The sequence below is a fragment of the Acanthochromis polyacanthus genome, chromosome 2, assembly GCF_021347895.1.
Source record: "Acanthochromis polyacanthus isolate Apoly-LR-REF ecotype Palm Island chromosome 2, KAUST_Apoly_ChrSc, whole genome shotgun sequence".
Classification (NCBI taxonomy): Eukaryota; Metazoa; Chordata; class Actinopteri; family Pomacentridae; genus Acanthochromis; species Acanthochromis polyacanthus.
Window position 1 is genome coordinate 19,277,607 of NC_067114.1, and position 21,923 is coordinate 19,299,529.

The 21,923-nt window shown below is 40.2% G+C and overlaps 1 protein-coding gene across 2 annotated transcripts in view; it reads left to right on the plus strand.

The window, feature by feature from the left end:
• Positions 1 to 17,329, plus strand: part of trpm7 (transient receptor potential cation channel, subfamily M, member 7) — a 41,652-nt gene extending 24,323 nt beyond the window's left edge. Inside the window, exons 20-40 of one of the 2 annotated variants that reach the window (XM_022199547.2) lie at positions 263 to 391; positions 596 to 847; positions 2,533 to 2,707; positions 3,471 to 3,603; positions 3,819 to 3,997; positions 4,123 to 4,255; positions 4,464 to 5,266; positions 6,211 to 6,305; positions 6,888 to 6,984; positions 7,098 to 7,174; positions 7,314 to 7,351; positions 7,502 to 7,530; positions 8,004 to 8,057; positions 8,764 to 8,808; positions 10,429 to 10,494; positions 12,312 to 12,595; positions 12,880 to 12,962; positions 14,109 to 14,314; positions 15,141 to 15,192; positions 15,341 to 15,447; positions 16,344 to 17,329. In XM_022199547.2, coding sequence (XP_022055239.1) covers positions 263 to 391; positions 596 to 847; positions 2,533 to 2,707; positions 3,471 to 3,603; positions 3,819 to 3,997; positions 4,123 to 4,255; positions 4,464 to 5,266; positions 6,211 to 6,305; positions 6,888 to 6,984; positions 7,098 to 7,174; positions 7,314 to 7,351; positions 7,502 to 7,530; positions 8,004 to 8,057; positions 8,764 to 8,808; positions 10,429 to 10,494; positions 12,312 to 12,595; positions 12,880 to 12,962; positions 14,109 to 14,314; positions 15,141 to 15,192; positions 15,341 to 15,447; positions 16,344 to 16,456 — 3,150 coding nt within the window. In that variant the 3' untranslated portion in view covers positions 16,457 to 17,329. The remainder of the gene's footprint in view (positions 1 to 262; positions 392 to 595; positions 848 to 2,532; positions 2,708 to 3,470; positions 3,604 to 3,818; positions 3,998 to 4,122; positions 4,256 to 4,463; positions 5,267 to 6,210; positions 6,306 to 6,887; positions 6,985 to 7,097; positions 7,175 to 7,313; positions 7,352 to 7,501; positions 7,531 to 8,003; positions 8,058 to 8,763; positions 8,809 to 10,428; positions 10,495 to 12,311; positions 12,596 to 12,879; positions 12,963 to 14,108; positions 14,315 to 15,140; positions 15,193 to 15,340; positions 15,448 to 16,343) is intronic. The other variant, XM_022199548.2, reaches the window with a different exon arrangement.
• The last annotated feature ends 4,594 nt before the right edge of the window (positions 17,330 to 21,923 follow it).

A 21,923-nucleotide genomic window follows, 5' to 3' on the forward strand; every position in this document is an offset into this window, starting at 1 on the left:
GTGCTGTGATGAGGTTCAGACCCTAAGTGGGCGTCGTGACCTCATCTCAAAATATCTGAGAGAGAGGAAGACCTTCGCTGTCTGATTTTAGAAACTCTTTGTCAACACAGGCTAGTTACCATTTAAGACCAACATTTTTCTATACTGTTCAGTAGGTCTGTATTCATGACACATGTAGTTGCAGAAATGACAGCATTCCCAATCTCAGAAGAAACGTTGGAGTTTTTAAAGCGTTGTGTCGTTGCTTATCTTCTGTTTTCAGCTCTTCTACCTGGGCTACTTGATGTTGTACACATACGTGGTGCTGGTGAAAATGCCTGTTTGGCCTTCTCCTCAAGAGTGGGTGGTCATCCTCTACATCTTCACCTCTGCCATTGAGAAAATTCGAGAGGTACGTAGAACAGATGTGTCAGACTCAATACATTGAAATTATAAGATCATTCATATTGCAGCAAGACGCAAATAGCGGCTTTGGACAGCAGCTTTATCTGTAATCCAGAGTTACAAATTTGCTTCACCAAACACAAATGACTGAATAATCTCCTCTTCACTTAAATTTTTCCCTTCTGCTATTTGTTCTCCTCCCTATTTCCAGATGTTTATGTCTGAAGCAGGCAAAATAAGCCAGAAAATAAAAGTGTGGTTCAGCGACTATTTCAATGTGTCCGACTTTCTGGCCATTGTGACCTTCTTTATCGGCTTTGGCTTGAGGTTGGGTGGAGGCGAGCTCTTCGTTCCTGGGAGGACTGTGTATTGTCTTAACATCATCTTCTGGTATGTGCGGCTCCTGGATATCCTGGCTGTTAACCAGCAAGCTGGGCCGTATGTCATGATGATAGCTAAAATGGTGAGTCTTTTATAACTGGAATACTCATTTGAATGGACACAGCTGACATGTAGTTGTGAAACTAATGACACTGAAGGCCAGATTTGCATGTGTTGTGCTTGCAGTCTTAATGTAAATATTGTCTGTTTTACCAGTTATTCAGTCAGTGAAAGGAACATTTTTCTTAGAACATTTAGCCTGAGACATGCAGAGTGCATCTCAAGTGAAAGCCAATCTTTGCCTCCAGGCTAGTGAGCCTATTAGATACTTTTATTGAATTTGAAGCAATATACACCAGGCATAGTACATCTGGCCCCAGGTTTGGCATATTAGCCTGAGAGATTTACAGAAAAAGATGTCATTATTATACTTTTTTTCCATTTAAGAGGTTCCATATTTGTCACAGGAACAAACTGAATGGAACTATGGTTTTGTAGTCATGCTTTCCCTTACTTTGAAGCAGTTCAGCTATCATGTCCATTATAGTCCTGTTACATCATGTCCTGACGGTATGGTAGACAGAGCTGAATGCTTGTCTTCATTCGTTTCATGACTTTGTAATCTGAATACTGTCAGAGAGTTGTTTGTGCATTAGATTTTTTTCACCGTAACCATGTTTTTATTTCATCACTGTGAACGTTCGCATTTATACAGCATTGATCATCTACATGCTCTTGTCAGGTATTGTACCACACCATGTTCTCCTGAGCAGCTCAGTCAGTTTCACCATGTGCTCTGTGCGTTTTACTAAATATAAGCTGTGAAATGGGTTGAGTTTATTCGTTTCATTTGACGTTTTTTGGAAAAGACCCTTATTGGCTTTTTTGCTGAGATTTCCTCTAAATTAATAGACAAAGCTAGCAAATATCTTAAGTGAGCATAAATTAGCTAAAGTTCCTAGCCTGGCTTTGTCCAAAGCCAAAGCAAATCCTACCAGTGCCTCTAAATTTTACTGTACTGTTTTACTAATTTCATTGACATTCCTGTTAACACATTTACCTGGTTTGTTTAGTCCACACAAAAACAGATTTGACCTTTGGACAGAACCGGACAAGCTGTTTTCCCCGTTATCAGTCTTAAAAGTTAAGCTTAGCGCATGCTGGGTTATACCTTTTTACATTTAGTATGGAAACATAAAATATGAAGCCAATTAGATTAAACATAATACTAAATACAAATATACCTAGATCTACTGTTTAGTAGATATTACAGGGGTATCAATCTTGTTATCCAGTCCTCAGCAGGAAAGCAAATAAAGGTATTTTCCAACTTATAGAACTCCTTATTGTGAATATAGATTTTACTTAGAGCATAATCAGCATAATAATTCATTATGTACATCTTCATAGCTTTATCCTCAGTATTACGCTGTCTGCCCTGGGGATTTCAATACAGGCATTCTGAAGATTTTTACTCAGCAACAGAAATCAAAAGTTGTGTTGGTATAGGCAGATCAAATCAGAGAATAGTTGAACATAAACTTGATTCTGTTTCCCTATATGCATGTAAAGCTTTTTTAAATGTAAACTTGCACAAAAAGTGAAGCAAATTACACTTTTAGGCAGAGATTATAAATTAGGGCTGACTTGGGATCCCCTGGGTTGACATATATTCACTAAAAATAACATTAAAGACAAGTATTATTTCAGGTAGTGATGATGCCATCAGTCATATGTTGCATTCACTGTGTGTGACATCTCTTGCAGGTGGCCAACATGTTTTATATTGTGGTAATAATGGCTATAGTTCTTCTGAGCTATGGCGTTCCAAGGAAAGCCATCCTGTATCCCAACCAGGAACCCAGCTGGACACTGGCCAAAGATGTGGTCTTTCAGCCGTATTGGATGATGTACGGGGAAGTGTATGCCTATGAAATCGATGGTAAGGACGATGAAGATGGTAGGGGAGATTACGAGGGTAAGGGGCAGTTTTATTCAAAGCTTCTCTTCACCTGGTCAGTGGCTCTTCTCACACCCTCTTTCTCACAACATGGTTCTCTCTCAGAGGCAGCCAGGAAGGGTATCTGTGGGGAGTGCAGACCTTTTTTGCTTTGCCATCGCATTGATAACCTTGGCTCAACTGTAAATGGTCTAGATAAAATGCAGCAATTGAGCGATCATCACTTGAGTCGGTTGCATTTGAAGCTGAGGTGGAACAAAACATTTGGCTGTGCTCCATAACCTGAGCTGGCATTCTGAGGTTTCACAAACTGCTGAAATTCATCACATAGTTTATCACTGTTATTATGTCTTTGTTACACCTAATACATGTTTTAATGCACAGGAACAATGCCCCATACAACAGCGGTCATCAGTATAAAAATGTATGCTTCACAATGAATATGTACAACAAAAATCTAAAGGGGAAGATTTTAGGTTAACACAATTGTTCAGTGTAAATTTCAGCTCCTTATACCAGTGATTTTTATCTACACTGTATTTCTTTTTTGTGACAAGTGCTTATACCTACTGAAGCTGTATGGCCTTCCTTTCCTGTTGCAGGCAGGTAGTTGTAGAAAAACATGACCTAGACCTGGATGTGTGAAATGTGTAGAAAATTAGTGGAGAACTGAAGTTGGGGGCTCGGTGTGTGCGTGTACACTCTCGGGTGTGTGCTCATCTTAACAGGCTTCTTCCCTTCACAGTGTGTGCCAATAACAGTGACCCAAACGTAAAGGATCTGTGTTTGCCAGGAGTGTGGCTGACTCCTCTCCTACAAGCAGTCTACCTCTTTGTACAGTATATACTGATGGTCAACCTTCTAATCGCCTTCTTCAAGTTAGTAAACAACATTTCAGTGTGTTTCATCAAGCTGTGTGTGTGGAATTTGAGCACCTTGTTAAAGTGGAATGTAATTCACCTGTTTAATTTCAAGCTGTTTACTTATTTCTCTTTCATTGTTTACGTTTTTATTCTTGAATTAATGATGCCAACCTTGAAACTTTAAATATCCTTTTTTTCGTAACGTCACTGTCTTGTACTTTGTTTTCCAGCAATGTGTATCTGCAAGTGAAGTCCATTTCTAACTTGGTGTGGAAGTACCAGCGCTACCACTTCATTATGGCCTACCATGAGAAGCCTGTTCTCCCACCCCCCTTTATTCTCCTGTGCCATATATACTCCCTCTTCTGTATGTGTAGAAAGAGGAAGAAGGACAATACCTACGGACCAAGTATGTCCACACCTATATCCACTCCATGAACAAATAGACATGTTTTATTTGCACAAAGCAGAAGTTTAACTCTGCATCAAAGAAATCTACTTCAGCAACAAGTCACTGTTTCTTCTCTTTTTCAGAGCTGTTTCTGACAGAGGAAGACCAAAAGAAACTGCACGATTTTGAGGAGCAGTGTGTGGAAACATACTTTCATGAAAAGGATGATCAGTTTCACTCGGGGAGTGAGGAACGCATACGTCTTACCTCAGAAAGGTGGGACTGCTGTTGGTATTCAGAGGAAAGATGTTCACTTTTCAAAATGTTCAAAAAACATGCAGTATGATCAAGTGCATAAGATGACTTCGAATATGAAAAATTTGATGTTTAGAAAGTGATTCAGTAAATGTGCATGTTGACATTTAACAAAATCAGGTAATGAGGGATTTGAATGTAACTGAATCTGCAATTTGGCTATTTCCAGGGTTGAGACCATGTGTTTGCAGCTGAAGGAAGTCGGGAACAAGGTGAACTTCATAAAGCGTTCCTTGCACACATTGGACTCTCAGATCGGCCACCTGCAGGACCTCTCAGCCCTGACTGTGGACACTCTGAAGACCCTGACGGCTCAGAGGGCATCAGAGGCCAGCAAGGTCCATAATCAGATCACCCGGGAGCTCAGTCTGTCTAAGAACGTGGTCCCCAGCATTGCCCCAGTGGCAACAGACACTGGCCCCCACTCCAAATCGTCCGTCATAGGCAAACGCAGTGTGGGCGCCTACTTCGGCTCTTCTTTTCCCCAGGCAGGAGCCAACCTTGCAGATTCTCTTTTTGGGACTGGTGTAGAAGGTGGGCATGGGACGAAAAGTCGTCGGAGAGTCGGGCCCAGCCCTGGAACAGAACTGGGGCTGGACCCCACGTTAAACCCAGCATTTAGTCCAGAGAGGAGGGGCTTGTTAGGGCTTGGACACCTTGCTGCAGAGGCTGGCTCCTCGGGCAGTGCCGGCTCCAGTGCCTTTGTCCAAAGTGCTGTGGCCATTTCCCCTCCGGAGCTGCGTCTCCGAGGCCACTCTCTCACCCAGAGTAAGCAGACCCGTCCACAAGAGCCAGGCCTTTCCGACTCCCCATCCAGCCTGCCCAATGTGCCCTCCCCCGGGGCTCAGTTCCACATCAGCAGCACCCCTTCTCAGCCCAGTGGCTCCAGCCACCCCGAACTTGCCCTAGCTGGGCTTTACCAGCAGCCCCTCCAGCCTGACAACACCTCTGTAGAGTTTGGTGCTTTTGTGGGTAAGTATGAGAATGAGGTTGAATCTAGTGTTGAGAAGAGAAAAGAGGAGGATGAAAAGTGTGTGTGTGTGTATCCTACTGTTATCGTTGTCTCTAAAACTTCGGGCTCTGCTAAGCCTGCCTGCTTGCCTGCTTGCACTGTTAAGTCTGAGAGCACAGAGGGGTTAGGAAGGGGGAAGAGAGAGAAAGATGCACATTTGGGATATGTGAACGAGGCATTCTGCGATGACGAGGGCAGATCAGCCTCTCTGAGCAGACAGAGTACAGACGCTGAAGTCCCACTGGCTCCAGAAGCTGCTCCACCACTGGCTGACACCAGTGGAAATTGTGGCCCTCAAAGTTGCACTGTCCCTGCCGGGCCACCCAGAAGACTCCACAGACGAAGGAGAAAGGAGTGGAATGTGTCAGGACCAACAGCATCCTGCTCTGAGTGTCAAAGTGGGTCAGAAGGCCATCTGTACAAGAGGAACAAAGCAAGAGAGCCAAACGCAACCAGAGGTTTGAGTTTCAGTCTGAGCTTAAGCTGAGAGCTGCATCTGCCAGGTGCTGGGGCCTATCCATCTCCAGATCAAGATTCCTGTAGGCTTTTAGCCGATGCCTTGTCCTTTCCTGTCTCTGCTCTGTCTGCACCTGTCTGTCTCTGTTCCTGGGTGGTTCTGAGGTTTTCACATATGATGCTACCAAGGCATGACTGATTGAAGTTTTCAAGTGAATGATAATGAAATGAGTCATGTGTTGTATTTATGGTGTACTTGTTTGTTAGGTGAAGGTGAGGGCGGGGGGAGTCTTTAATAAGAATCAGATATTGGAACTGTGATTATTTAACCATTGTGGTGTTGGTCCTATCACCAGATGAAGCTGTAATTTTGTCTTGTTGTGAGTGCTACACAGGGATTACCTTAGATTTCACCATAGGAATGTAATATAATATTTTCTCACTTCAGGACATAAAGACAGTTTGGATCTCCACCACTCCACACCCAAAGAGTTCTCCACCTCCAGCAGACAGCAAAGCCCAACCACACAGACCAGATCACAGGTGTGTATATATATTATTTCCATGCACTGCCGGTCACAGTCAGCCCTGATGTCTGACCTGAAGAGATACACTGAGACTTTTATCTTCACTTATAAATAAAACTCAGAAGATTTCCTTTTTCTCTTGAATTTTCGAAATGCTGCTCAGACTAATCATTATGAAACAAGCATGCAGTGTCATCAGCCATTTGGTCGATCTCTAATAAGAGAGATCCTGACACATTTCTTTAACTAATGTCGATACTGGATGGCAAGTTTCATTTCTTTCTGAGTGGTGTGGCACAACTGCTTATTTTCAGTGATGTAAAACTAAAATTGTACTTCCTAAAATTGCAGTAATTGAAGAAAAAAAATATTTTTTGCATCCATCTCCAAAGAGTCTCATGCCTCCACTAGAAAACACTGCAGAGTTCTGTGTGTACTGATAGTCTGGTACCTTTACAGTACTGTTCATTGTAGCCATACTACATGATTTAACGGAAGAAGATTAAACTATAAAATTCACCACAAATCAGTGTTGATAAAGTGTACCATCTCATACTTCTCTGCAGCTCCTTGTCTCCATCTGTTTTTATGGTTGCAGGTTCAGCCTGAAGGTCATGGTCATATCAGAGCAGTCAACTCCTATGCTGGCTTCACAGAGTTTGACAGAAACCCAGCTTTTCTTCATCCTGACTCAAGTAAGCGCAGATGATGATGACATAACTGTCAACATCCAAACATCTTTTTTCCCATCAACGTTCAGTATCTCTGTTTACACACGACAAGTGCTGATCATTTGTTGTTTTTGTAGCTCTGACAAAGAAGGAAAGGAGCAGAGTATCTGCTGAAGACATCCTCATCCATGAAGACCCCAGGGCTGCACTACTGGTAGGAAGTGTGTGTGCATGCGTGTGTGCTTTCATGACTACAATGGAGGAAAAAAAAAGGACACTGTATAGTTTAACTCTAAACCTTGATAGAGCTGTTGTCTGTCACGCCTTTTAACAACTTCTTGTTTCTTTACCAGGAAAGAGTTCAGGTCAAATCAGCCCAAGCCACCAGCCTGTAAGTGTTAACACAAATATAAACGCAAACTACACATTGTCTTTACTGACAAATACTCATTTGAAACAAATGAAAGTCAAACCAGTTTATGTGTGATTTCAGCAGGGCTCTTGTGCTTTTTTTCTCACATTTTTTTTTCCTTTTTGTCAGGCGAGCTCCTGGGGAAGACACACTAAGTGGTAAGATTGTAGTTTCCCTGAAGTTTCTCCAACTCTCTCAGCATCTTCTGTTGCGTAATACGTAGTAATCCACGCTGTAGTGGCTTCAACAAAAATATAAGATCGCTTTTTCTCCCCTAAATACCACTTTTACGGTATTTACCCAATATTTACCCGACGAATGGTGGCATGGCTTTATCACCGTCACTGTTGGAAAACGACCTCTGCAAAACCAGAGGGGTGGACAGGTCATGGCAGTTGCACAAGATCAAATCCCAAGAAGCTTATTTCAGACAAGCGAAGGTGTAGAATTTGATGAATAATCTAGAGTCGTCAGACACTATTGAAACTACAACTATAAAACTAGCAATTGTAGAAATGCATTAAACAGACGTTTTTGCATGGAATTTTATAAAATACTTTGCTGTGTAATACTTGATGTTTTTGTTTCTGGAAGAAAGCTTTGCTGTGCTTTTCTTCTTCTGTGGTTACAGCCGCAGTTTCTCTCTACACGCCACGTCACTCCCACCTCGGAGCCAGAAAGGACTGTGAGTCTCACTAACTGACAGAACAGCAGAATAAATATCTGCACATTCCCACTGAGAACTGAAAGGATGATTAATTAGTTGATTTGTGGGAAATTAATCCAAAACTATTGAGAGAATTGGTTCATCATTTCAGCCAGGATTAGTTGCATTTCTGTAAGAAATCTACTGAAATGCCGTCCAGCCAAAAATAAAGACATTTCAAAATTATCTTAGGCTCTGAGAAATTGTAGACCAAAGAATTTATTATTCAATAAAAAAATAATCATCGGATTGAAAATATGATCAATAAAAGGACTAAAGTTGCATTTGTGTAATTATCACCCCAAGCTTTAAAATTGACTGAAAGCCCTTTAAAGTGATGATACAAATAGACTGGCGTGTTTAGAATATAATTTTGTGTGATTCTGTAAGCTTCTGATTTTGAATCACCGAAAGATTTAAGAATTTACTGTCCTTAAGCAGCTTTGTTCTTTATTACTGAGCAACAGAAATTACATCAAGCATGCCGCTCTTTTTGTGCTTCTGTTGTTGTGAAGTAGTACAGGGACATCTGCTGGTGGATGCTGGAACAACTCTGAGTATTTTTCTCAGATTACTGTGTCCAGATGATGCTCAGTGACAGTACAGGCTTGTTAACATTGTGGCATTAACTCTTTCTATAGAAAGTCTTGTAGAAACATTAACAGTCACTTTGTTTTGTCTGCAGCTATCGGGTCGCCATTCAAGCCCATGGAAAGCTACCAGTACTCAGGTGAGATGGCTCATGTTTTCATGTGTTATCATTATTATTGCTTCTGTAGATTCCAGTATTATTAATAATTTCTGAATATTTACAAACATGATACAGGACATCAATATGACAACAATTCAAAGAGCAACGTTTCAAAATAGTTTCACTTCTGAGGCCTGCACTCCAAAATTACTTCAGCATCCACAGAGGATTTTTTTCATGGTCTGTCTTCACTAAACCAAACAGCTGCAGTCCAGCTCAGTGAGGCTGGTTATCAACTGGAGAAGTCGACCCAGGGTTTCTGAATCTAGCCGCAACATGAAAGCGGCGGTGTTGGCACCAGATAAACAAACGCAAATGTTGACTGGTCTGGAGCCACACAAGGAGAACAAACTCTAATCCTGAATCAATATGAGGAGTTTTTAAAGTACAGGCCAAAAGCAACAGAGCTGCTGCAGTCAAAACCATGAAGGAGAGCTGGCAAAATTAATATCACTGTCTCAGGTTTGGCACAATCTGAATAACATTTTATTGATGTCTAAAGAGTTTGTAGTAGTGTGTTTCTCATTCAGCATTTAGTTAAATTATCATGGAACACAAGATTGTGCAGAAAAATCACAGATGTAGTCATTATACGTTACTCAGAAAATAGATAAATTATTTAAAGAGTAAATGATCAAGGAATAAGAACACAACTATTTTCATGGGGATGTGGAGAAAGCATTTAGTAATTCTTCTTCTTGTGCTTAAGACCGGTTTAGCCTTGTTCTTTCAGCTGCTCGGTGATGTTAAATGGTTTTGGGAGCAGGTAAAATACAAATATATTTAATATAGAATTCAACCACTAAGTTTGTTTGCTGAAAATCGTTTAACCCTCATGTTGTCTTCATTTCTGGGCACCAAAAAATATTGTTTCCTTGTCTGAAAAAACTCCAAAAATTCAGCAAAAAAATTCCCCAAATTTCTGAAAATGTACAAAACCTTCAGGAGGAAAATTCCAATAATTTCTTAAAAATTTCCCTTAAAAGTTTTATTTTAAAAAATCCCCCAAATTTGTAAATATTTTCAAAAAATGAATAAAAAATCTTCCAAAAATATCTGAAGTGATTAAATATATATCAGTAAAACTTGTAATATTTTCTTTAAGAACTTTGACATAAAAATCAACCAAAATCCAGCGAAATTTGCTGGATCTTGGTTGACTTTAAAAAGAAACATTTTTAACATTTCTTTTTTCTACCAAAAAATGTTCATCAGAAGTTTCACTGTGAAAATCTGTTTTCTTTCCCACGTTTTCAAACTTTAAAACGGGTCAGTTTTGACCCGCAGGACGACACGAGGGTTAAAGTCAAGAAGTTAAACGATTTATCAGTCTCTGTTTTAGGATTATATCAGTTTACAAATGCATGTAGAACAATGAAGTAGCTCTGAAATTGCAGCTCAAATAACGTCTGTCCCCCTCAGAGATCTGGGTATAGTGATGCCATTTTCCAAGAGATTTGATTGATGTCTAACATAACCTTCTCTGGAGCAGGTTACCTCACTAACCTCAAACCCTGCTTCACAGCACAGACAGGCCTCTGGTCATTCTTCTTCTGCAGCCGTCTTTACTCATGCTTCTGTTTGTGTTTATTTTTATAGCTGTGGAGCGCAACAACTTGATGAGGCTGTCTCAGAGTATCCCCTTCACCCCTGTGCCCCCCAGAGGTAAGGATGGAGCACAGTGCGTTCCTCGACATGTCAGTTGTCAGGTCAGATTAAAACACAGACGGAAGCTCTGAAAAACAACGGCAGACAGTTGGCAAATGCGGAAGTATGAAAACAGATAAGAGATCTGATTTGTTCCCTCCCTCACCTGCAGCTGTTTGCATCACAGTCACACCCGAGTGATTGATGGCAGGTGATGCCTTTGTGTGGGTGTTTTATGCAAATTTCCAAATATTTTCGCTTCCCAATTCCTGTTTTTTTCCTTCCTGAAGAGGAACTGCTGGGTTTCATGATTTGAATGCTACAGTTTTAGACGTTGGCCATGTTGTTAGTAGTTTCTTATTGTACACCTGGGCAATGTATACCGCCCAAGAAAATCACTAACTAAAGAAACAGTGACCTGGAGAATAAAGAAAACTGAACATTTCCACAGACAATTCTTGAAGGTTCATAAAACATTTAAATACTGCAGGTTTTGACCATCTAAATTGCACAGGAATAGATACAAACACATTCCTTCTGTCTGTCTTGTCCCTTTGAACCAATGAGCCCAAAATCTGATGAGGTTTATGGTGTTGAAATTCTTTCGTTGCCTTCTTCCACAGGAGAACTCTATTGTCTTTTTCTGACGCCTCATAGAACTTCCAGATTGGTGAAGCCATTTTTGCAACGTGTAGAGATATTGTCTTGCAAGTTGTGCATCATCTGACCAGCACTTCTCATCTTAAATCTTCTGATCTTGATATTCACTGATATCAATCTAAAATCCCTAAAATTTATTTATGAAAAACAAATGCAGCAAAAAATTACTGTGTTGGCTTTCTCGGACAAATAGACAAAATACAAAAACATAGAAATAACCAGCCAAGGTAAATACTGCACTGGGAACAACCTATTTATTAGAGAGGCAGGTATAAACATTATGTGGTCTAAAAGCTCCCAAACTACTGAAAGATTTTGTCACACCTGACTTAATTATCCGTTTCCTGAACCTTCCACCTACTCCAACTGATAGCTGCAACAGGAAGAGTAAGTCCTTATGGAGAGAAGCTCTGTGCACACATATAAATGGACTTGTTCAGTAGAAGACATCAAAGGATGTCTCTGATTGACCACGGTTGCAATCCAGCCCAAAGATGTCTTACAGAAATATAACGCTGTACAGGCCAGATAGATCTGATAGAGTTGGTGGATCAAACCTCCTCTAAAGCAGTGTGAATGTCGGGGTTACTGTATACTTAACCCTCATGTTGTCCTGTGGGTCAAAAATGACCCGTTTTGGTTTGAAAATGTGGAAAAAATATATATTTTTACAGTGAAACTTCTGATGTCCACATTTTCAGCACTTTTGGGAAATCTTTGAACATTTTTTGGTGGGAAAAAAAAATGTAAAAAATGTTTCTTAAGAGCATTTACACAAAAATCAACCAAAATCCAGCAAATTTTGCTGAATTTTGGTTGATTTTTTTGTGAATGTTCTTAAAGAAATTACAAGTTTTACTATGCATATGTAATTACTTTAGATATTTTTAGGATTTTTTGGATGATATTTACTCATTTTTGAAAATATTTACAAGAATTTTCTTGCCAAATTTTGGAGATTTTTTTGAAAAATAAAACTTAAGGAATTATTGGAATGTTCTTCCTGAAAGTTTAGCAAATTTTCAGAAATTTGGGGGAGGGGTTGCTGAATTTTTGGATTTCTTTCAGACAAGGAAACAACATTTTTTGGTCCCTGTAAATGAGGACAACAGGAGGGTTGAAGGACGGTCATCAGTGTGTTGCTGTAGCTCACCAGCTGCTCGTTGTTGCTTCAGGTGAGCCGGTGACTGTGTACCGTCTGGAGGAGAGCTCCCCCAACACTATCAACAACAGCATGTCTTCCTGGGCCCAGCGGGGCCTTTGTGCCAAAATAGAGTTCCTCAGCAAAGAGGAGATGGGTGGAGGACTCAGACGGGCCCTCAAGGTGCTCTGTACTTGGTCAGAGTACGACATCCTGAAACCAGGGCACCTGTATATTGTCAAGTCTTTCCTTCCTGAGGTGGTCCAAACATGGCAGAGCATCTACAAGGAGGACACTGTGCTGCACCTTTGTCTCAGGGTAAGAAGCACAAACATACACTCTGTCTCTTCACTGCATCATTCAGCCCCAAAACTGCCTAAGATGAAAAAGTTTTCAACTTTAAAGCATAAAAATACCAAATCTTCTCCATTTTTGGCAGCATGCTAGTCTCTCATTTAGTGGGTTTCCTGTTTGCACGCCTCACACCTCCACTACCGCTGAATGCCACACTAAGTCATCAAAGTGAAACCAAAGTGAGCTGCTTTTCAGCAGAGTTGAGGTGTGAATTCTATTTTAATGGGTGTTTTCTCGTCTCACTGCAGGAAATTCAACAACAGCGAGCTGCTCAGAAGCTGACATTTGCCTTCAACCAAATCAGGCCCAAGACGATCCCTTATTCTCCGAGGTAAGCGTGCATGAAGACTGGCAGAGCTCAGAATTCCTACACACACACACACACACACACACACACACACACACACACACACACATCTTTAAACAGTTCACATGCTCACATCTTGGTTTGTTTTTTATTTCCTTGTGTGAGTCATTTCAAGTCGGCTGTACATCATCCTACACCATCTTGATGAACAGGTCTGTCACTGGGCTGTCGTCATTCTTCAACTGTGGCTTTTATAGATTCAGTTGTTTAAATGTCAAATTAGAGATGAGTCAAAATCAGTTTCTAAACAAAGTTCAGGGAAGAACTAGGGTGTAAAGTTATGTGCTTCATTACCTGTAACGTATATTTTGAATTGCTGTTCGTGAACCTCGTTGTGTCTTAGATTGTGGTTATTATTCTTCATTGTTTGTCTTAACTGGTTCGCAGTGGAAGTTTTGAAAAACTACATAGAACTGGAGGCAGCAGTAGTGTGGTGGCTCTGAGACCATCACTGTGTCTTTGTTGACTTTTCAGCTGCATCATTCTCCACCTCACACAGCAGAATTTGTTAAGCAAATGCAGAATTTGTTTATCATGGCACAGTTTCTTTTTACAGGCTTCATCTGCCAATATTTTATCTGCTAGTATTTCCTATGGTTTTCCATTTTGTTTGTCTTTGCTGCTTTCAAATAGTGATGCAAATCAGCTGCCACTATCCAACAGCTGCTTTTTGGTTTTTGCAGCAAACTTGATATGCAGCTTCTTATTCAGTGTTTGTTTTTGTTTTTTACTTTAAGTTAGCCTCAAACCTGACTTTCTTACATCGTCTGTTGTTCTGTAAACAGACAGTTAAATTTTTTTACGGTACCTAAAACTCGCTACAAACTGGAGGTGATTTGAAATTCCAGGCTGTTGCTCCTCGTTTGTGGAATGCTTTACCGCGGTTCTTATATCTGGCTGATTCAGTCGATTCTTTTAAAGGTCAGCTGAAAACGCTGCTATTTAGACAAGCTTTGGCTGACTGAATGGTTGGTGGCTTTGTTGTCATGTGTGTTGTTGTGCACCATCAGTTATGTCATTTTGCATTCTATTGTGAAGCACTTTGTGAATCTTTTCTGTGAAAAGTACAACAGAAATAACGTTCACTGACTTGCTTACTTCTGCGTTCAGGTTTCTGGAGGTGTTTTTGCTGTACTGCCACTCTGCTGGACAGTGGTTTGCTATAGAAGAGTGCATCACTGGCGAGTTCAGGAAGTTCAACAACAACAACGGAGATGAGATCGTCCCCACAAACCTCCTGGAGGAAACCATGCTGGCCTTCAGCCACTGGACTTATGAGTACACCCGTGGAGAGCTGCTGGTGCTCGACCTGCAGGGTAAAAACTCCGAGCACACACTCAGCAGGGCATGGACATATGACATGACAACACATTCTTCTGAATACAGTCGAGTTAATTTAAGGAGAATGCAGCTTTTTCATTCACTACATGGATCTAATGCTTGTCAGTTGTGAAGATAGGAGAGCTGAACTAAGGGCGTGGTGATGTACTTCATCTATTAACTGCATGTGACAAATGTGTGAAGTTAGAAGAGTTGCACTGATGTTTTTCTCTCTAACCCTCCTGTTGTCTTCATTTACGGGCACCAAAAAATATTGTTTCCTTGTTTAAAAAAAAAAAAAATTCAGCAAAAAAAATCCCCAAATTTCAGAAAATTTGCAAAACCTTCAGTAAGAAAATCCCAATAATTCCATAAAAGTTTTATTTTTAAGAAAATCCCCCAAATATGGCAAGAAAATTCTTGTAAATAGTTTTTTTTTTTTTTTTAAATGAGTAAAAATCTTCCAAAAAAGTCCTAAAAATATCTAAAGTGATTATATCTTTATCAGTAAAACTTGTAATATTTTTTAAGAACATTCACTAAAAAATCAAACAAAATCCAACGAAATTCACTGGATTTTGGTTGATTTTTTTTTTTTTGTGGATGTTCTTAAGAAACATTTTTAACATTTCCTTCTTTCCACCAAAAAATGTTCAAACATTTCCCAAAAATGTTGAAAATGTGGACATCAGAAGTTTCACTGTGAATATTTTTTATTTTTTCCACATTTTCAAACTAAAATGTGTCAATTTTGACCTGCAGGACAACACGAGGGTTAATGTCTTTGATAATGAAGCCTGTCTGTTTGGTGTGTGTCTGTAGGCGTTGGGGAGATTCTGACTGATCCATCCGTCATAAAGAGCGGGGAGAAGGGGTAAGTGCTCTCTCACCGTCCCACACTAGTCAGCCAACCTGTATTCTTGTATTATTACCAGCTACGATTTAATATTGAGCAACTTCACCAGCTACTTTTCTCCAGTCAGTTTTGCCCTGAGTGACATCAGTGTGACTTCTGCCTACAGATCTTATGATATGATATTTGGGCCTGCCAACCTGGGGGACGACGCTATCAGGAACTTCCGTGCAAAACACCACTGCAACTCCTGCTGTCGGAAACTTAAGCTTCCTGGTGAGAGAAATTGTAAAGCTGCTGTTTCGTAAAGTTATTCCTAAATTAAATTAAATTTGAAATGGAATGTCTGAGTAACTAAAAAAAATCCTGTTCACACATGTATGAGAATCTGTGGCTTTAATTTATAATTCTGCCTGTTCTATAAGTTAAATGAACAACTTTTAGAGCGCTGTTTGTCCATTTCAATGTGAGTCTGTCACACATAGCAGACAAAAGACACAACAGAGAACACAACAGATACCACAAAACCCTTCACATTTCACTGAAAATAAAAGAGGACACTTAAATTAGGCAAACAACATATAATAGTTTAGTTTTTTCTTTGTGATGGACTGGACATAGGATAAAGGAGGTATAGAAAATGGACATATAGATGGATGTCTTTTTGGTTTTTCACACTGACAGAGTAGTACTGATACCAATGCAGTGTGAGTGTATAAACTTGGTGAAAGCCAGCAGTTTCAAAGGGAGGGACACACGTGCACTAACATGTCTGAGTGTCTGGACAGGCCGCCAACATCTAGGAGAGAGTAGCTCAGACTTCAACACAGAGCGTGTGACTATTATCTGTTAAAAAAACATTACTCCACTATATTTCTACATAGTAGATAGTTGTTTATTGCTTTATTGTTGTATGTTGTGTGTTAATGCTCTATTTGTTTTAGAATTTTGTATATAAAACATTTAACAGTTTGTAAAATAGTTTTCTACGTCTCTTTGTCCTTGAAACATCCTTCAGGAATAGATGGAAATGATGCTCATCTCAAAACTAGAGACTTGAAACTGCAGCATCACATTTCCAAATTTCAAAACCCTTTTTGTGCATAAACATCTCAAACACCAACGAATCTCTGACACCCTTTTAACATTTTTCCTTCCTTCTTGTCCATCAGATCTGAAGAGGAACGAGTACACACCAGACAAGGTGACGTTCCCACAAGAAGACCCTCCCAACCCTGGAGGCGGCGTCAAAGAGTCTCGCCAGTCAATGAGACTGATGCTGTGATCAGAGAGCGAGCGAGCGCACGACTACAACACTATTCTGATCAATTTTAGTCATAGCCAAGAAGCAGAGAGGTGCACTCAGTCAACTGGAAGAGTCACGGCCGTGTTTCCATGGAAACCAGTGCATGCAGACTGTGTTACGTTTTTGTCGATCCCACCAAAACGCTGTCGAACACAAATCACCCGTGTTAACCTTTTTGTTTTTTTAGTACGTACATGGGGGGAGGTTTTAAAATATTTTATACAGGTTTATGGATATATACATATATTTCCATATATATAATATGAACTGGATATAAACAGGTACAGTGTCATTGCAGAGGGTTTATTTATTATTATGTTTGAGAAGTTGCCTTGTTTTGCCAAAAAAAGAAGAAAAAAAAGCAGAACAAATCTAAGTGCATTGTTCATCTGTTACAGCAGCTTCAGAGAGGACAGCCTGCTGAGTCACTGCAACACTGCAGATTGCCGGCAGATCATTTTTATAAATGTATAAAGACTTGTATCACAACTTTTTGTCTCTTAGTTAATGAAAAGGTATACATGAATCTGAAAATCTTGTAAGATATGGGCAGATTGCAATGCAACTTTTACAGAATAATATATGTAATTTTATTGTATTGAAAATGTGTCCACCAAAATATTGCTGATAGTTTTTATTGTTACAAAGGTACTATTGCTATATCTTTGTCATCAACTATTGTATGAGCAAATTACAATCTAGTGTATCTTATAGATACTGTTATCTGGCATGAGCTGAGCAGATTCAAATATTTTATTCAGGGGAACTGACAAACATAAGGGTATTACTGTATACATTTTGTACTGGTTATCATTTTAAACTAATAAAATGTTAAAAAGCTTTAGCAACATCGCTCAAGTCTTCAGAGAATGATTGTGTTCAATTCACTGGTATTTCTCTCTGCAGCTTTTAAGTAGAAATCTGTGAAGAATGTCAAACGCTGGTGAAACTGGCCATTGACAAATATGAACGCTACAGTAAAGAGCAGACGTAATTAAAATGAACTTTTTGTCAAAACTAGATATTTTTTTTGTTGGATTTGATGCTTATACTAAAAAGAATATTTTTAGGATTTGAATTGGTTTGAAAGATTGTGTAGCCTAATCTTAAGACATTTTTCTGCAGGAGGAGACAGTGACTCTGCTGTTTTCGCACAGGCCCTGGATTCCTCAGGTGCACAGCAGCTGCTGACATTTGAATCTTCGTATGATAACTTCTGTTGAGCCGCCTCTGACGAGACTGCTCACCTGTGCACCTGTGTGATAATGCGATGCTTATAAGGGGAACTATCAGTGGGGCCTCAGCAGCAGAGATGTGAGATTTGCTTTAGCTCAGTCTCTGGATCAGACAAATCAGCTGCAGCTGTAATTATACCCAAACAGCATTCTTTGATGGGTAGTCAGGAGCTCAACAGTGGTCCCCCCTCCCACTGGGTGTGGTCTGCTTTCTGTAGAGTTCTGTAATCGGGACTCTGCATTTCATTCCTCTTTGCTGTGCTGAGTTTACAGAACGACTACAGGCTCATAAATAAGCAGCGCAACCATGGCTACAGTCACCATAGAATACTGGTGAGTTTTTAATTTCCTCCTCTGACAATCCACTTTACAGACACACTGCAATAAAGACACGTTTATTGCAGTTATCAACAAATTTCCTGTAATTCTTTTTACATGTGATTCATTAAATCCTGTGATTCTTCCATATGTTTTTGTTTTTTAACTTAATTGAATTGATCATTTTCATGTTGGTTAGGAGTGAAGAAATATATTTTTTCCCTAATAAGGAGGTGTTTTTTTGTTTTGTTTTTTTGTTTTGTTTTTTTCTTGTTCATGTGACAGCAAAGGATGAAGTTACGCATACCGCTACCAGGAACTAGCCAGTACCATCAGGCAGGTTCCTGGTGTGAGGGTGAACGGAGTTGTGGGGAGACAGAGTAAGCTGCTTTTTTTCCTACTCTTATACAGTCTTATGTAAAAAAAAAATAAAAATTGAGCACCTTTTTTTTTATCAAAACACATTTTTGACTTGCTGAAAGTTCCTAAAATAAGATAAAAGCACCAATGATAATATCAGTTTCACAAATTCAGACTTCAGGGTTTCATATGTAACAAACCAACAGAAACCATTTCTCCTTTTTGTAGAGGAACTGTCTGTGTCAATATTCTCATTCAGAAACGTCCGATTCAAACATGCATGGCTGAATGACTTCAATATCAGACCTTCTCATTGCTTAGTGTGGAGTAGTCTTGCAGTGTTTGAGCAGAATTGTATGTGAGCTGGTGTGCTCCAGGTACACCAGCTCACCCGGGAAGGCAAATACAGGGTGTCCCAAAAAATTTGACATCATTTCGCACGCCAGTCATTTTGGAATTTCTTGTTGAAATAACCTTGAATGTGTAGAAACAGATCAAGATTTCATATTTAATGTTTTATTTTCGTTCTGTTTTCAGGTTGAGCCGTGTCGTTCACTCCCAAAGAGAAGTCATTTTGCATCTTAGAATATGCTCGCACACAACCACCCAAAGTGTGCAGCGAGTCTTCAATGCAAAATTTGGAAAAACTTCACCAACTGGCAAACAAATTTGGACTTGGCACCAAAAATTTAAAGAGGAAGGCTGCTTATGTAGGGCTAAAGGATCTGGTAGACCATCAGTAACATCAACGTATTCCATGACACAAAATGACTTTTCTTTGGGAGTGAACGGCACGGCTCACCCTGAAAACAGAACAAAAATAAAACTCTAAATATAAAATCTTGATCTGTTTATGTACATTCTGTGAAAATTTGAGGTTATTTCAACAAGAATTGCCAAAATTATTGGCCTGCGAAAAGAAGTCAAATTTTTTGGGACACTCTGTATTTTATAGTCTGCACATTTTAGATGAAACAACGGTAACGGTTATATTTACGCCATTTGAAGGCAGGAAGAGGTTATGTTTACTGTACTTTTTTTTTACCAGGGGGGAAAAAACTAAAATATGTAACCTTGATGCACAGAGATGAGTTTGTAGGGGATCAACCATTGACGAGGAGTTGTGTGTCTTTCCAGCCTCTCTTAAAATTAAATAAATAAAATAAAAAAAATCTGGCAATAAGTAACATTTTGACACACTAACCCGCCCTTTATATACAAGCTCACCTGATAGTTCTGGCAGTAAAAGCAGAGTCAGGTAAACAAATATGTGAAAAATTAACATGAGTCAGTTTTGTGTTTGAATATCAGCTGCCAAAAACCTGTTTTTGTCTGTTTGCCTGTTTGTACAACACTGTGCCAAAACACCTGTTAAACTGCTTCTAGTGCAGACGCTGTTGGTAAATATACATCATGAATCATATTTTATACTGAACTAATGTCCTGTTTCTCGCCTCAACAGACAGTTTTGAGGTGTCATTGAATGGGCAGCTGATCTACTCCAGGCTCAGTACAGGACAGTTTCCTGATAATGAGCAGGTGAGTGTGTCAGACACAGAAATGTGACACAAGCCAGTGTCTTTTTGTGCCGGTCCCAAGCCCGGATAAATACAGAGGGTTGTGGCAGGAAGGGCATCCGACGTAAAACTTTTGCCAAATCAAACATGCGAATCAAATGTATGACTTCCATACCGGATCGGTCGTGTCCCGGGTTACAACGACCGCCATCGGTGCTGTCGACCTACAGGGTGCCGGTGGAAAATGGACGACTGCTGGTCAAAGAAGGAGGGGAGGAAGGTGTGTTCGTAGGAAGAGAGAGAAGAGGAACACCAAGAGTCTAGGACTGAGAGTAGGGACTTTGAATGTTGGAACTATGACAGGAAAAGGTAGAGAGCTGGTTGACATGATGCAGAGGAGGAAGGTGGACATACTGTGTGTCCAGGAGACCAGGTGGAAAGGTAGTAAAGCTAGAAGTTTAGGAGCAGGGTTCAAGTTGTTCTATCATGGTGTAGATAGGAAGAGAAATGGAGTAGGAGTTATCTTGAAGGAGGAGTTTGTTAGGAATGTCCTGGAGGTAAAAAGAGTGTCAGATCGAGTGATGAGCCTGACGCTAGAAATCAAAGGTGTGATGTTCAATGTTGTTAGTGGGTATGATCCACAGGTAGGATGTGAGCTGGAGGAGAAGGAGAAATTCTGGTTGGACCTTGATGAAGTGATGCAGAGCATCCCGAGAAGTGAGAGAGTTGTCATTGGTGCAGACTTCAATGGACATGTTGGTGCAGGAAACAGAGATGATGAGGAGGTCATGGGCAGGTTTGGTATCCAGGAGAGGAACGCAGAAGGACAGATGGTGGTTGACTTTGCAAAAGGATGGAAATGGCTGTAGTGAATACTTTCTTCTAGAAGAGGCAGGATCATAGGGTGACCTATAAGAGTGGAGATAGGAGCACACAGGTAGACTACATCTTGTGTAGATGGTGAAGAAGCGTGTACAGGCAGGCTGGAATGGCTGGAGAAAAGTGTCAGGTGTGATGTGTGATAGAAGAGTTTCAGCTAAAATGAAAGGAAAGGTTTACAAAACTGTGGTGAGACCAGCCATGTTGTTTGGTCTGGAGACAGTGTCCCTGAGGAAAAGACAGGAGGCAGAGCTGGAGGTAGCAGAACTGAAGATGCTGAGGTTCTCTTTGGGAGTGACCAGGATGGATAGGATCAGGAATGAGTACATCAGAGGGACAGCACATGTTAGAGGCTTTGGAGATAAAATCAGAGAGACCAGACTGACATGGTTCGAACATGTCCAGAGGAGAGAGAGTGAATATATCGGTAGAAGGATGCTGAGTTTCCCACTGCCAGGCAGGAGGCCTAGAGGAAAACCAAAGAGGAGGTTTATGGATGTGGTTAAAGAGGACATGAAGGTAGTTGGTGTGAGAGAAGAGGATGCAGAAGACAGGGTTAGATGTAGGCAATTGATTCGCTGTGGCGACCCCTGAAGGGAAAAGCCGAAAGGAAAAGAAGAAGTGTGTCAGACACAGAGAAAAAGAAATAAATATGTAGTATTTTAGTGACATGTTATACACATTATGGTTATTAAAAAAAACACTTTTTCTTAATGTGAACGAGTGGTGTTTTCCTTATGAAAACACCACTTGTGCATCTGTTCAACAACAGAACCAGCTCATAGTCAGATTTTTCTCTTGGTTCAGGCTCCACACCCACATTCTTGCACAAAGTTCATTAAGTTTCTGTTTTGGAATCTCATTTTTGCAACATCATTGTGGTCTGGCTGTCACTCAGGTGCAGCCATGCATGGAATTCTGTTCTCACCATTACTGGACTCATTGGATTCACTAATAAATCAACAAAACAAACAAGAACGTGATACTATACACCACTACTGAATGTGTTTGTGCTCCATAGGTGGCAGCGACGGTGAGGAAGATGGTTGGTGAAGGAAAACCGGAGAAAACATCAAAACCTCACAAAAACAGATGCACTCAGCATTAGGAGACGGAGGATGAAACAAGAGCTGTATT